This window comes from Brachycentrus maculatus, unplaced genomic scaffold (genome assembly GCF_059751285.1).
Source record: "Brachycentrus maculatus isolate JH-2025_06_01 unplaced genomic scaffold, ASM5975128v1 h1tg000120l, whole genome shotgun sequence".
NCBI lineage: Eukaryota > Metazoa > Arthropoda > Insecta > Trichoptera > Brachycentridae > Brachycentrus > Brachycentrus maculatus.
Genome location: NW_028280873.1, coordinates 666,075 through 679,355, shown reverse-complemented (window position 1 = coordinate 679,355; position 13,281 = coordinate 666,075). Strand labels below are relative to the sequence as shown.

Here is a 13,281-nt window from a genome sequence, read left to right as displayed (position 1 = left end):
TGTCAATTATTTTACAATAATTCAAAAAAATCCAATGTTTTGAGTAGTGTGGTTGTCAATTATTTTACAATAATTTCCAAAAAATCCAATGTTTTGAGTAGTGTGGTTGTCAATTATTTTACAATAATTTCCAAAAAATCCAATGTTTTGAGTAGTGTGGTTGTCAATTATTTTACAATAATTTCCAAAAAATCCAATGTTTTGAGTAGTGTGGTTGTCAATTATTTTACATTAATTTCCAAAAAAATCCAATGTTTTGAGTAGTGTGGTTGTGAATCATGGGTAGAATTGGTAAATGTTACAGTGTGCAAAGTCATCACTTAACCAAGCCTATGACACGTCGTAAGCCCTGTAAATGCCCAGACTTCCATATTCCGCTTCATTTATATTGAGATGTCAAAAATAACTCTTAAGTAGAGATAATCCAGATTTGCGAACAAGTATTTGGACACACTCAAAATGTTGTAAATGAAAAAAACATCTGTTACAGGGATGATATTACATGCGAACAACTTTAAAAGATTCATGATTTAGAACAATTACATTTTTATTAATATAGACAACATCTAAATGTTTTTTAAAAAGCTTATTGCTTTTAATGTAGGTATTAAAAAATAAACAAATAACTTAATCCTTCCTTATTCTTAAACATAATTTCTTTTCTGAATAATTCTTGAGTTTAAATGGATGTCATCTTCAAATTGAATTTTGAAAATTATAAATAAATAAAATATTATAAATAATTTTTTTTAAATCCGGAAACAAAGGATGAAACAAAAGTTATGTTTAGAAAATTTAAGATGTAATTTAAAAAATAAACAATATATTTATATATAAAGCCACAAACATTTCTTCAACCCTTTTTTCAGTCCCTTCAAAAACGACCAGTTAATATTCCATTTGTATATAGTTGATGTGTAGATTTGTTCTATTTTAAGAAAGAAAAAAGAGGACAATGCAGTTACTATCATCATAAATAATTGCCAGAATTTTGTACCAGCACTGTACTCACAAATGTACGTCGCATAGTTTAAATATAACAGTCTGGCAAAGTACAACAATTAAGGGGATCAGTGAACGTCTGATAAAATCAGCATTGCCATACAATGTTATCACCATCAATGCATGATAAGAACAGCGCTATCTCGACACGTCTGCGTGTGTGACCATGCTTTCCTCACGCAGCTTCCACGCCATTGTTTACATTTGACATACCCACAAATAAATTTCCGTAATCAGATCCACGAGGCGCTGTCAAAAGTGAACATAAAGCGTCATAAAAATAATTAACGTGATTTGACTTTGGAGTCACTTCACATCTTCTCGATTAAATATAAGCACATTATATTAATACACAAATAGTATTGGTACCTACCTACCTATAATTTTTATATTTAGATATTTTTGGTACTTACTTAAGCATGCACTAGAGTTTGTCCGCATCCTTAGTGTAATGGTCAGCACGCTCGGCTACCATGCTGGAGGTCCCGGGTCAAATAAATATAGGTGATTTTTTCACTCAAATATTTATTTAATACTACCCTGGACTGGTACCTGAAGTGGAGGGCTGTTCACCTTTCCTTCATGTGTTAACGATCAAGACAACATTGCGTTTATATGATGCAGTGCCCTATGCACCACCAGGTGCGGATAAGGGTTTGAAGATGTAAAGGATAATGAACACAAAAATAACATATAAAATTGTTGAAAGGAAGTTGTTATATATTTTTAGATAGGGTTTGTAGCCCTTGTAGATTGGTATATGGGAAATAATCATTCAACTACAGCGAGCAAAAAATAAATGAAGCATATGAATGAAAATGACATTATATTAATACACATATAGTATAGGTAATAGGTACCTACCTACCTATAATTTATATATTAGGATATTTTTAGTACTTACTTTGGTTAAGCATATATTGAAGCTGCAAAAAAAAATCTGAAAGATTGAGGCACCACATCCGAAAGACCGGTATTGAATCAATAGTTGATTATACATATGAAGGCAGGGTGATTCATCCTGAGCTCCAGGTATGGATATAGAGAAGTGGAATATATTTGTTGGGATACAGTTGGCAAAACTGAAAGTGTTCATTGTGAGAGACGTTACTGCTATGTGCGAAAGGAAATGGAAGAGAAGTACTAGGTCTTATATGAGCAAACAACTCTATACTTCGCTCACTCCTTTCAAGAACGTCATAAATCAGAAATCGTCAATTTTCAGTTATGCATGTTTCCGGAATGCCCAGAAAATGTACTAAATCCCAGCAAAAGCGGCATATTTTAAACTTAATATTTACCCGCTACAGGGAAGAAGGTGTTGTTTTTGCATTTTGAAGGAAAGGTATTGTTTAATTGTTTTTTTTAAATAAACTATATATTTTTGAAATGGAGAAAAACTCTTCAGGTTTTACCTAAAAAGATCTGTTGCACAGTAAAAAGTTCAATGAGTGGCTTGATATTTATTTTCAATAAATTTCATTTTATTTTTAAACTTTAAAAACGATCTCCTGAAAAATCAAGATTTTTGATATATGACGTTGTTGAAAGGAGTGAGCGACTTGGAGATTACATTTGCATTTGTTGTTCTACGTCATATGAAAATCATTATTTTGATACAGTGCCTAGATGATGTGATTTTAAGTACATATTTGAGTACTATACAGTTTGTAATATTGTAGATAAATAGTTTCCATAAATAACGATATATAAATAAATGTAAATACATAACAATATCTTTAAAAAAAAAAGTTTTTGTCCGCCTCCGTAGTGCAATGGTCAGCATGCTCGCCTACCATTCTGGAGGTCCCGGGTTCGATTCCCAGGGGGGTTTAATAAATATAAGTGATTTTTTCACACTAATATTTATTCAATATTACACTGGACTGGTACCTGAAGTGGAGGGTTGATCACCTTTCCTTCATGTGTAAACGATCGAGATAACACAGCGTTTATATGAAGCAGTGCCCTATGCACCATTGGGGTGCGGTAAGGGTTTTATTATTATTTTTATTATTTTAAAAAAAACCTACCAGTGAAACCTAAACTGGCAGTACACAACGGTGACCTGGTTCCAACTCTAATGTATGGAAGTGAACGATGGAGTTACTACGTTTACTAAAAACATTTTTAAAAAAAAGTCAAACACGTTTTTGATGAATCTTATATAAAAACAAACAAACAAAATATTTACAACATTTTGAGTGTGTCCAAATACTTGTTCACAAAATCTGGATTATCTCCAATTACAGGAGTTATTAAAAGAGTTAAAAGAGGTTCTGCTCAATAAAAAGCTTCTTTTCATCTCACCAATAGATGTCTCTAGTAGAGTTCTAGTGATTCAAGAATAATGTTTCAAAATTGGTTCATATATATGGAACTTCCAAGAATTTGAGTGGTGTGTTTGTCAATAATGGGTAGAATTAGTGAATGTTACATGTGTGTAAAGTGATCACTTAAACCATCCTATGACGGTCGTCAGCCCCATAAATGCCCAGACATCCATATTCTTTTTTTTATCTAAGGTTTTACTTAGTAAATACCACTATTTCTTAAAATCTACTGTGACACGTGTTTCGATGCATTCCGCATCACTTATAAACACCGTATTTTTTACTGTATTACCGAATTTACCGTATTATCCGTATTATCGTATTTTACCGTGTTATCGTATTTTACCGTATTATCGTATTTTACCGTATTATTACTTTACCGTATTTTTAAACACCGTAGATTTTAAGAAATAGTGATATTTACTGAGTAAAACATTAATTAAAAATGGATAGATTCAACCACAAAGTGACTGCCGAATCAATTAATGAAATCCATATTCTTCTTCATCTTTGATGAGATGTCAAAAAATAAAACAAAATATTGGTAAAAAAATAAGGTACATGTTAGTTGTCACTATTTCTTTACATGTGCTCACTCCTTTCAGGAGCGTCATAAATCAAAATCGTCAATTTTCAGTTGTGCATGTTTTCGAAATGCCCAGAAAATGTACTATATCCCAGCAAAAGAGGCGTATTTTGTGCTTAATATTTAACCGCTACAGGGCAGAAAGTGTTGTTTTTGCATTTTGAAGAAAAGGTATTATTTAGTTATTTTTTTTAAATATATTAAATATTTTTCATATGGAGAAAAAACCTTCAGGTTTTCCCTCAAAAGATCTGTTGCACAGCAAAAAGTTCAATAAGTGGCTTGATATTTATTTTTAATACATTGTGTTACATTTTTAAACTTTAAAAACGTTCTCCTGAAAAATCTTTTTTTTTTTATTTATGACGTTCTTGAAAGGAGTGAGCGATGTGTTAACTCGGTACTCCACACAGATTGGATGTCCATCGTAAATTTTATGAATTTCTCTTAATTTAGGGTTAGTTGAAACCTACAGGCATGATCCCATTTATGTATTTTATTTTATGAGCTGAGAAAGGCCACCATAGTATTTACTAATAAGTGAACCTTTAAAATCAATAGTATTTGTGCCAAAACACTAAGCTGATCAAATCAATAAATAAAAAAGTGTGACCATGTTTCACCTTCTCGCACGGAACTAAATGACTTCACTTCAACCAGCGCATAAATCTTCAATCTCTTACGCTACTTTATAATATTCTTCAAAAATTTTATATCCCTTTCTGATCATGGTCTATCAGTTGGTTCTTCCCAAGAAAGAACACTCCTCACACACCTCCTTATTATCATCAATTTGTAATTTATATATTTTTTTTATATCAATTTGTAATTTATGTTTTTTTAAATGTTCAAGAACTATCTACCCTCTGATTGCAAACAGCTATATATGGTATCAAACGTTTTGATCAATACCACTAGTCTGTTTTTGGTTGGCTAGAAGATTTTGCTTTTTAGCAATAAGCCCGCCAATATACTTATTTATTTTCTGTACATGAAGTTTAAATAAATAAATATAATTCTGAATGGATTTTGGTTACCACTAGGAGTTACTAGACTACAAGAAAAAATGCTCACATTTGACCTACTGTCTAATGGCCGAGTCTGCCCTACAAAACCTGCGAAAAAAGGAGGTATTTAAGAGGGGAACAATAATTATGAAAATAAATTTTAACAAGTTTATTTATCTTATAAATTGAAAATAACCATGTACGACATCTAATGAATACTTTTAAAAACATATTGCTTCCTAATTTATAAGTAAGCGAAGTTATCTACCACTTTTTACTTAGTGTTTAATATTTGGAAATAGAGATGTCACTAATAGATAGAGTATAATGAAAGGCCAGTTTTGCATGGTATTATCCATAAGATTTATCTATAGACGCACAATTTATTTGATGTGCTTACGATTCGATAAACTTATCCGGATAATTCCTTGAAGGCTATGTCACATTTTTTAATTATAAATAACTGATTTTGACAAAAAAAAAATAGCAAAACTGTGAGACATTTATTTCGTTCTCACTAAAACATTTTACAGAATTTTTTTGTTGAAATGAAGAGTTTTTTTAACCTCATAAAGAACAAATTTAAAGAAACCAACATTTTAGTTGTTAATCAGGCGCCATGGCGTTGTTGGAAAGAAGCCCGATTGTAAAATAAATTGAATAAAAAAATATTCGGTTGGTGTTTTAATGATGTATTTTTTACATTTACCTTCCATATCCTTACATATTCTACCTGCAGACAAGCCTATAATATAAAAGCAGTGCTTTGGCGGGTTATTTAAAAAATATCTATTTACGCCATACAAACTCCAAATGTATGCACCCTCGCAGTGCCAGACGCACACTGACAGACTGTAAAATAGGGTTAGTTGTGTCTTCTCTGCGCCGTCGCTCTTGGGGTCATAAATACCGAGAGTTATGAAGCTCGAGTTTTTTATCAGAGGCCAAAAGCAATATGTAGGTCCTTGTATACTGTTTCGTTGTCCTGGGGGTAAATCGATGGTCAAATACCAGGTGTAAAGTCAGTTAAGGCGAAGGGTCAATTGAGTGTAGAAAATAACAACGCAGAGCTCGGTGTTTGTCAGTGGAATGAATTTATTTTTCATTTGCATGCAATATTTATATGCTTTTGGAGCTTCACCGCCGAGGCTGTTACCCACTGTCTGCTGGGTCCCTATTTGCCGCAGCGTAACCAGTGGGAGCCACCCCCTGTTTTCTAGTTTAGTTGCTAAGCTTCTCCTCGTTAGCGTAACAGCTGAAGGCGAGTTACTCCGTATATTAAGACATTATTGTCTTTGTTCATTACATTTAAATTGCAAACAAAAAACACATTGAAGAACTAATAAACCCCTTGGCCGGTATCATGCATGAACGACATCTTTATTGGGTAACGGGATGGTGACTATGCCGAAGCGTCAATAACACTCCCTATAATAATTCAATCTAATGTTTAGAAAAGAGTTGACTTCAAATAACCATAAAAAAGTAATTTGTCCTTTTTTTTTAATAGTTGTGCTAAAATATTTAAATACCTTCTGTTTGGAAGAGAGAGAAAGAGAGAGTTTTAAAATATTAAATACATCTTATTACATATATCAACTGGCTTAGTACTATTACATATATAAATAGCGTAAGATTAGTAAAAAATTCTTAGTAAATATTATTTATAACATACATAAACACTATCACATGATTGGTTATATACTGTTTCAGACTCTTGCAGGGACAAAGTGCTGATAATAGTTTTTTGTGAAGTCCACCATGAGGTCCTGCGTGACTTCCGGAAGGTCGGAGATGAGACGTGCCGGTGATCCTCCGTAACGGGTGAAACTCGAGACTACAGTCTCAGCGGGTAGCACCGCTCCATCTTCTATCATACAGCAATCCTTCAACACACATCTTCTTCCCTAAAATATCAATTAATCATGGCCTTATTAATTTATTATTATTTTGCATTTTGTGAGAATTTTATAGAAAGGAAAGGAATGTAAGGCTGAACAAGGAATAATTGAAAATATTAAAAAGAGTGCTTTTACGTGGTATGGACATGTGGAGAAAATGGATGGTAGAGAATAACTAAGAAAATAAATGTGGCGAATGTGAGCGGGAAAACAGAACGAGGACGGCCGAAAAATACTTAGCACGATCAGATCAATCAGAACCTAAAATCTGAATGTGTCAAAAGTCTGCGTAATCAGAGGGCATGTATGACTAGATGTATGGATGTGAAGGAGGCGAGGAGTGTATGTCGGGTATAAATCCAATCTCCAGACAGCCTTCATACTGTTAAATGCGTACCCTCCGAGTCCTAATTGCACTCCCAGTTCCTTTTGAAGGCTGCCATTTTCAGTCGCGTACACTCCCAAGTACTTGAAACTCTCGACCCTTTCGATGCGCTGGTTACTCAACATTAAGGGTTGTTGGGCATCTAGGCATGAGCTGTTGCACAACACATGGGTTTTTGCAACATTTATTGTAAGCCCCATGTGCGTAGAGTACCTATTTACCCTGTCTACGATTAATTGAAGACCCTCGACGGAGTCATCAATTATAACAGCATCATCTGCGTACTCTAGGTCGCAGAGTTTCCGGGAGGGGGAGATGGATATACCTCGGTCAGATGGTAATGACTTTCGAAGAATGAAATCCATGAGGATGATGAAGAGAAACGGCGCAAGGACGCAGCCTTGTCTGACTCCGGTAAACTTCTAACTTCTAACTTCTAACTAGACTTCTAACTAAAGTGGTTTTTATTGCTGTTAAGATATGTATTTATCTTTTTAATAATTTATAGTATATACGGCAGGCACCATGGCATAGTTTTAAAAAAAAATTGTTTAAAAAAATCCCTGCTTAATACTTTAAAGATAAGAACAAATTAAACTAAGTATATCCCTAATGAATCCCATAACAATTTCATATATGTTGGTTGGTATACAGTTTGGAATGAATTAAATAAAAATTTAAGTTTTTAATTTTATACAATACTTACAATAACGACATTTTTTCCTATATAAATATATGATCCAACAACTGCAGCATTCAAAATAGAGTTTTCTCCAATATACACATGGTCACCCATATGAAGAGGAAAGAAAGCCACACTGTAAAAAAAATATAAACCATAATCAATTATACACATAATCTTCTAATATATATTGTCAAGGTAACCACCAATAACCTGGTTATGTTATGGGTGGGGGGTGAACGGTGCATGACAATTTTTTTTCTGTATATATAATGAATGTGTATATGTATGTTTATGTATATATATATATATGTGTGTATGTATGCGTATGTATATGTATGTATGTATATTTATAAATATATTTTTAAACTTCTTACCTAGAAAAAAAAAATCCTTTAACCACCCTTATTAATTCCTCTCCTTTCCTTCTCCTTCCTGCTGAATCTATTATTTTATATAATACCCTTTTTTTGTTTTTTTGTTTTTTGTTTAATCTCTGAATGTTTTTTAATAGTTTTATAACATAAATGTGGAATTGTTTAATTGGCATTTTTTTTAAACGTAACTATTTTTTTGTCAATGTAATGTAATGTTTATTATTGTTAGTGTAACTATTGTTTTATATCATTTTTTTATATGTAAGCTGTACATATCCCGAATAAATAAAATAAAATAAATAAAATAAAGATAAAACGGGGAAAATATTGAGATATTTGTATAATTTTTTTATTTGATTACATCAGTGATTCTTGATCTGGGTTCGATCAAACCCCAGGGGTTCGGTGAGTCAATTTCCTGGGTTCGGCAGAGGTCACTTGAAATTTTGTATTGTTTTGACACACACTCGACTCATTCTACGATAAATGATACGACGTACGATATATTAATTTATCCAATAAATCTAGTATATTATTTGAAAGAAATATATCAATCCAACAATAAAAATAATACGAGAGCTCAAACCCTACAACAATGCACCTACTCCGCATCGTACATTTTTTTCTACAAGGAATTCAAAACAAATGCCTTCTTCATCTTCTAACCCTCATCCGCACCCGATGGTGCATAGGGCACTGCATCATATAAACCCAGTGTTAGCTTGATCGTTAACACATGAAGGAAAGGTGATCAGCCCCCCGCTTCAGGTACCAGTCCAGGGGGTAATATTGAATAAATATTAGGGTGAAAAAATCACTTATATTTATTTGACCCCCCCCCCTGGGAATTGAACCCGGGACCATTACACTACGGAGGCGGACAAAACAAATGAACTAGATCTATTGTCATAATGTGTCGTCTTTGCAAAATGTGCATTATATTGTTTTTATTTTTATGTAAACATCATTTTATAATGGTTTGTTCTTTGTTTTTAATGGTTTTGTTCATTCTGTGCACCTTTCTTTTGAATTTGAAAAAAAAAAATCCAATTAAGGGTTCAGTGAACGCACATATGAAACTAGTGGGGTTCAGAACTTCCAACACGGTTAAGAACCACTGGATTAGATATTACTTACCCTTTGCTAAATTTCTTACAAGGCGGTCGAATAACGACCCCTTTGCTGATGATACAAAATCTTCCAGTTTTAACACTTGCCAGATCGCCTCTTATAATAGCGTCACTCTGTACGATTACTTTACCGTGAAGGACAATGTTTTGCGATCCACACAACACCGTTTGTCTACTTACTTTATTGCCTGATGCCTAAAAATCAAGATATTTTAATTAAATTTTTATTTTTACTAAAAGTTAGGTACATAAAAATAGGTGTACCCAATATAAAAAGAGGGGTTATGACGATTTGTAAAAAAGATAATCTAACCGTTTCAACATATTCCGATTTGTTGTACGGAACATCTTGTAATTCCATCTCTTAATATGTAATTAACAAGGAAAGGAATAATTTACTTCAAAGATTCCAGTTTGACGTTAAACTTTTTTGACAGCGATTCACAGAGATGACAGAAACAAAAAAAAACACATTGAATTGTTTATGAAATTAAAGTACCTATCTACCTACCAAAAATATATCTATGCTATTTTCATGGCCGTTTTGTTGGTATTGTTTATGGTAGGTGGAATTTTATTCTTGAATATGATTTTTTAAAATTATGGTCTCTTCGGGTGTTTTTTCTATTTTACAAAAAAAATATCATTGAAAATTATGATGACGGTAATTCATGACGGGCATGTATGAGAAAATGCATGAATGTAGAAGACGCGAAGAATGTTTGCAAAGACACAGTGGTGGGGCGTTCTATTCTCTCGACCTACCCCTGCTGGGAAGCGGCGTGATGGTTAGTTAGTTCCTTAATATATTATGAAGTATTAGCGAGTTTTGTAACCGCGTTTAAAATACAGATATTAAACATTTTAAAGCCTCACATTTGATATTGGCTGGTTGTTATGCAGAAACAACCCTGTCCAAAAATAAATAATTAATATTTTTTTTTAAAACCCCATATGAGTTTTTTTTTAAATTGCACAATATATTTGAGATAAATATTTTTATTATCAAGCCTTCACTCCTCTATGAGTGCTTTAAAAGATTAATAATAGTTTAATTGATTAATTAATAATAGTAACTTAATTAAGGACTGGGAAAGTATGGAATGTATTGTGTTTTCATATAAATTATTGTATTACACTATATTTATTTATGTCTAAGGGATTTTTTTCAATTTTATAGATTTATTGGCATGTATTTCAAATACTTGAAAGTGGTCAGGCTAGGAATCTGGAATACCAGCGGGTATGAAAGAGGAGATGCAAATTGAAAGAGTTGAAAATTGAATTGAATTGAATGAAAGAGGTGAAGGTTTGCAAAGACAGATTCTACTTTTGTTCTATTCTCTCTGCCTACCTCTGCGGAGAAGCGGCGTGATGGTTAGTTAGTTAGTTTTAGACCTGGTCTAATTTACGCTTTGGAATTCACCAAATTTTAATATCAATCAATAAGTTTATATTGCACTCCAAGTTGAATGTGGATGATTCAGTCTAGTCATGTTGTCATGACAGCCAGGTTGGTAAGGGGCTTTTAAGAGAACTGCGACTAACGATTGTGATCTCTTAAGAGGATAATCCAGGGCTGCCAACAAATAAGTTCTTTGTCCTGTCACAATCCAGTCAATTTTCTTTAGATTATTTTTTGACATCTCATCAAAGATGAAGAAGAATATGGAAGTCTAGGCATTTACGGGGCTGACGACCGTCAAAGGTTGGTTTAAGTGATCACTTTACACACGTGTAACATTCACCAATTCTACCAGTAATTGGAGATAATCCACATTTTGTGTACAAGTATTTGGACACATTCAAAATGTTGTAAATTTTCTTTAGGTCAATTAATGGTATTGATCCCATTTCGGATTTTGTCTAATGTTTGGTCACCCACGGTCAAACTTACCATTTTCCTTTTCATTTACCAATTTTATTTCCCTCCGAAATAGGTTTCATCACTTATTTCATTAATTGATTCGGCAGTCACTTTGTGGTAAAATCTATCCATTTTTAAGTAAAGTTTTACTTAGTAACGGTGTTTGAAAATGATGCGAAATGCATCAAAACACGTGTCGCAGTAGATTTTAAGAAATAGTGGTATCTACTATGGTAAGTAAAGATTAAAAATGGATAGATTTCATCACATTCACACATACATAAACTGTGGCAAAAACCATATTGAACTACTTAAGTATTAAATAAAACCATAAATAATATTGTTTATTCTTTTTATTTATCTCATACATGAACAAATTACATGAGCTGAAAATATATCTACGTTAGACATCCTAACATACTTAATTTAATGCAATTGCTATAATGAGAGATCATGTTCACCAATATTATGTCAACTTGGGTTTGTTTTCTAGGAAAATACAAAAATATAACATTAAGCTGTGATTCACCATCGTGGTGTATACATTTATTACACGCAATGTAGAAACATTACATTCAAACAGAAATAAAGTTTTTCTATCGAACTTAAGAATACCATAATTGTGGAACAATGGTTCAATAAAAAATTTATGTGATCTGAAAAACAAAAATACAGACTATTTAATTAGTTTAATATATTATTTTAACATTCTGTCATTAACAGATTTGAATAAAATAAATAATCACAATTAAAATTTCAGATGTATATTTGTAGTAGGCAATCTTTTCGGTATGTATTTTTACATACAGAAATTATACCATTCTCACGAAATTTTACAGGTATTTGGACAAATAAGATTCCATATTCGGGTATTTTTAAGTCAACGATTAAAATATAAAATTTTCACAACATTTTGAATAAAAATGGCTACTAAAACAATAAAAGCTAAAATGTTAACCTTTTTAATGTTCGACATTATTGAACCACATTTTATGAAAACAGTGATTGAAGAGAGTTTGATCATGGCAAATTATCATGATTATCCTAGTGGCAGTAAAATTGTTAATGTATCATTATACAACACCAGTAATGCGAGATTGAATATAGGTAAGATATCATATAATGTGTAACACGATTACATGTCGTTAAATAGGATATATGTAATAGACAAAGGAGGCCTCATCTGCTTTCCAACCAATGCGTAGATACAATGAACATCTTACAATCGAGAGACCTACGCATGGTACATCAGCACGCACTCTGTTCCATCATACTCATCATACTCGGAAGCTTATCGTGTAAAATAACCCATTCTGGTAAATCTATTGGAATTCTGATTACTTTCAGTATGCCTTAATACAGCGGATTATCTATCTTAGTATCTTTCAAAACCTTACGCCGACCCTAATAAAACAATATTATTGTATGTACGACTACATTATGTGTTTACTTTAATTTTAATGAAAAACATGCATGCAATGTCTTTAAGACAATTTGTACACTTACGTTATATGCTTGTTAATGTTAAAAGTCAGAGTTTTTAAAGTTTCTAACACAAAACAATGAAATTACTAACAATCAATTACAAAGGGTAAAATATTATTTAAAGTTATTTGATAATGTGTAAAGTTCAGAGGTACAAGGGCTCTCCGAGCACAAGTTTCTTAAAGAAATCTATCTCTAGATTGTCATCCAATCACACTTATAAGTATTAACAGTAGATATTTCCCGATACAACAATATTACAACAGTTCCAACACTCTCTAACATTAAACAGATCATATAGGTAATATTTATGATTACAATGTAGCACTCATTATACGTAAAAAGCAACGAACCGCTCCATACTGTTTAGCTTACAGCTTAGCATTCCAGTACACTACAACTATTCAATTACAGAGTCACCGTAACGGAACATCCGTATTGACACATTCATTTCACAATATTGACAATTGCCACCACACGAAGCAGTTTGCGGCGCATCTACCGCCAAGTAACGCGCTCCACGTAT

The 13,281-nt window shown here is 32.5% G+C and overlaps 1 protein-coding gene across 1 annotated transcript; it reads right to left on the bottom strand.

Moving 5' to 3' along the window:
* Positions 1-5,999: 5,999 nt before the first annotated feature.
* DCTN5-p25 (Dynactin 5, p25 subunit) lies at positions 6,000-9,854 on the bottom strand. The gene is made up of 4 exons (XM_088259855.1): positions 9,717-9,854; positions 9,411-9,598; positions 7,921-8,032; positions 6,000-6,835 (listed from the first exon to the last, which is right to left on the bottom strand). Exons 1-4 carry the CDS (start codon positions 9,762-9,764, stop codon positions 6,638-6,640), a joined length of 546 nt encoding a protein of 181 aa, XP_088115981.1. The 5' UTR covers positions 9,765-9,854; the 3' UTR covers positions 6,000-6,637.
* Positions 9,855-13,281: the final 3,427 nt, after the last annotated feature.

Coding starts and splice junctions, on each gene's coding strand:
- DCTN5-p25 (XM_088259855.1), bottom strand. CDS start 9,764: ATGGAATTACAAGATGTTCCGTACAACAAATCGGAATATGTTGAAACG. Junction 9,599..9,716: donor AATCGGAATATGTTGAAACG/GTTAGATTATCT, acceptor CTTGATTTTTAG/GCATCAGGCAATAAAGTAAG. Junction 8,033..9,410: donor TGTAAGAAATTTAGCAAAGG/GTAAGTAATATC, acceptor TTTTTTTTACAG/TGTGGCTTTCTTTCCTCTTC.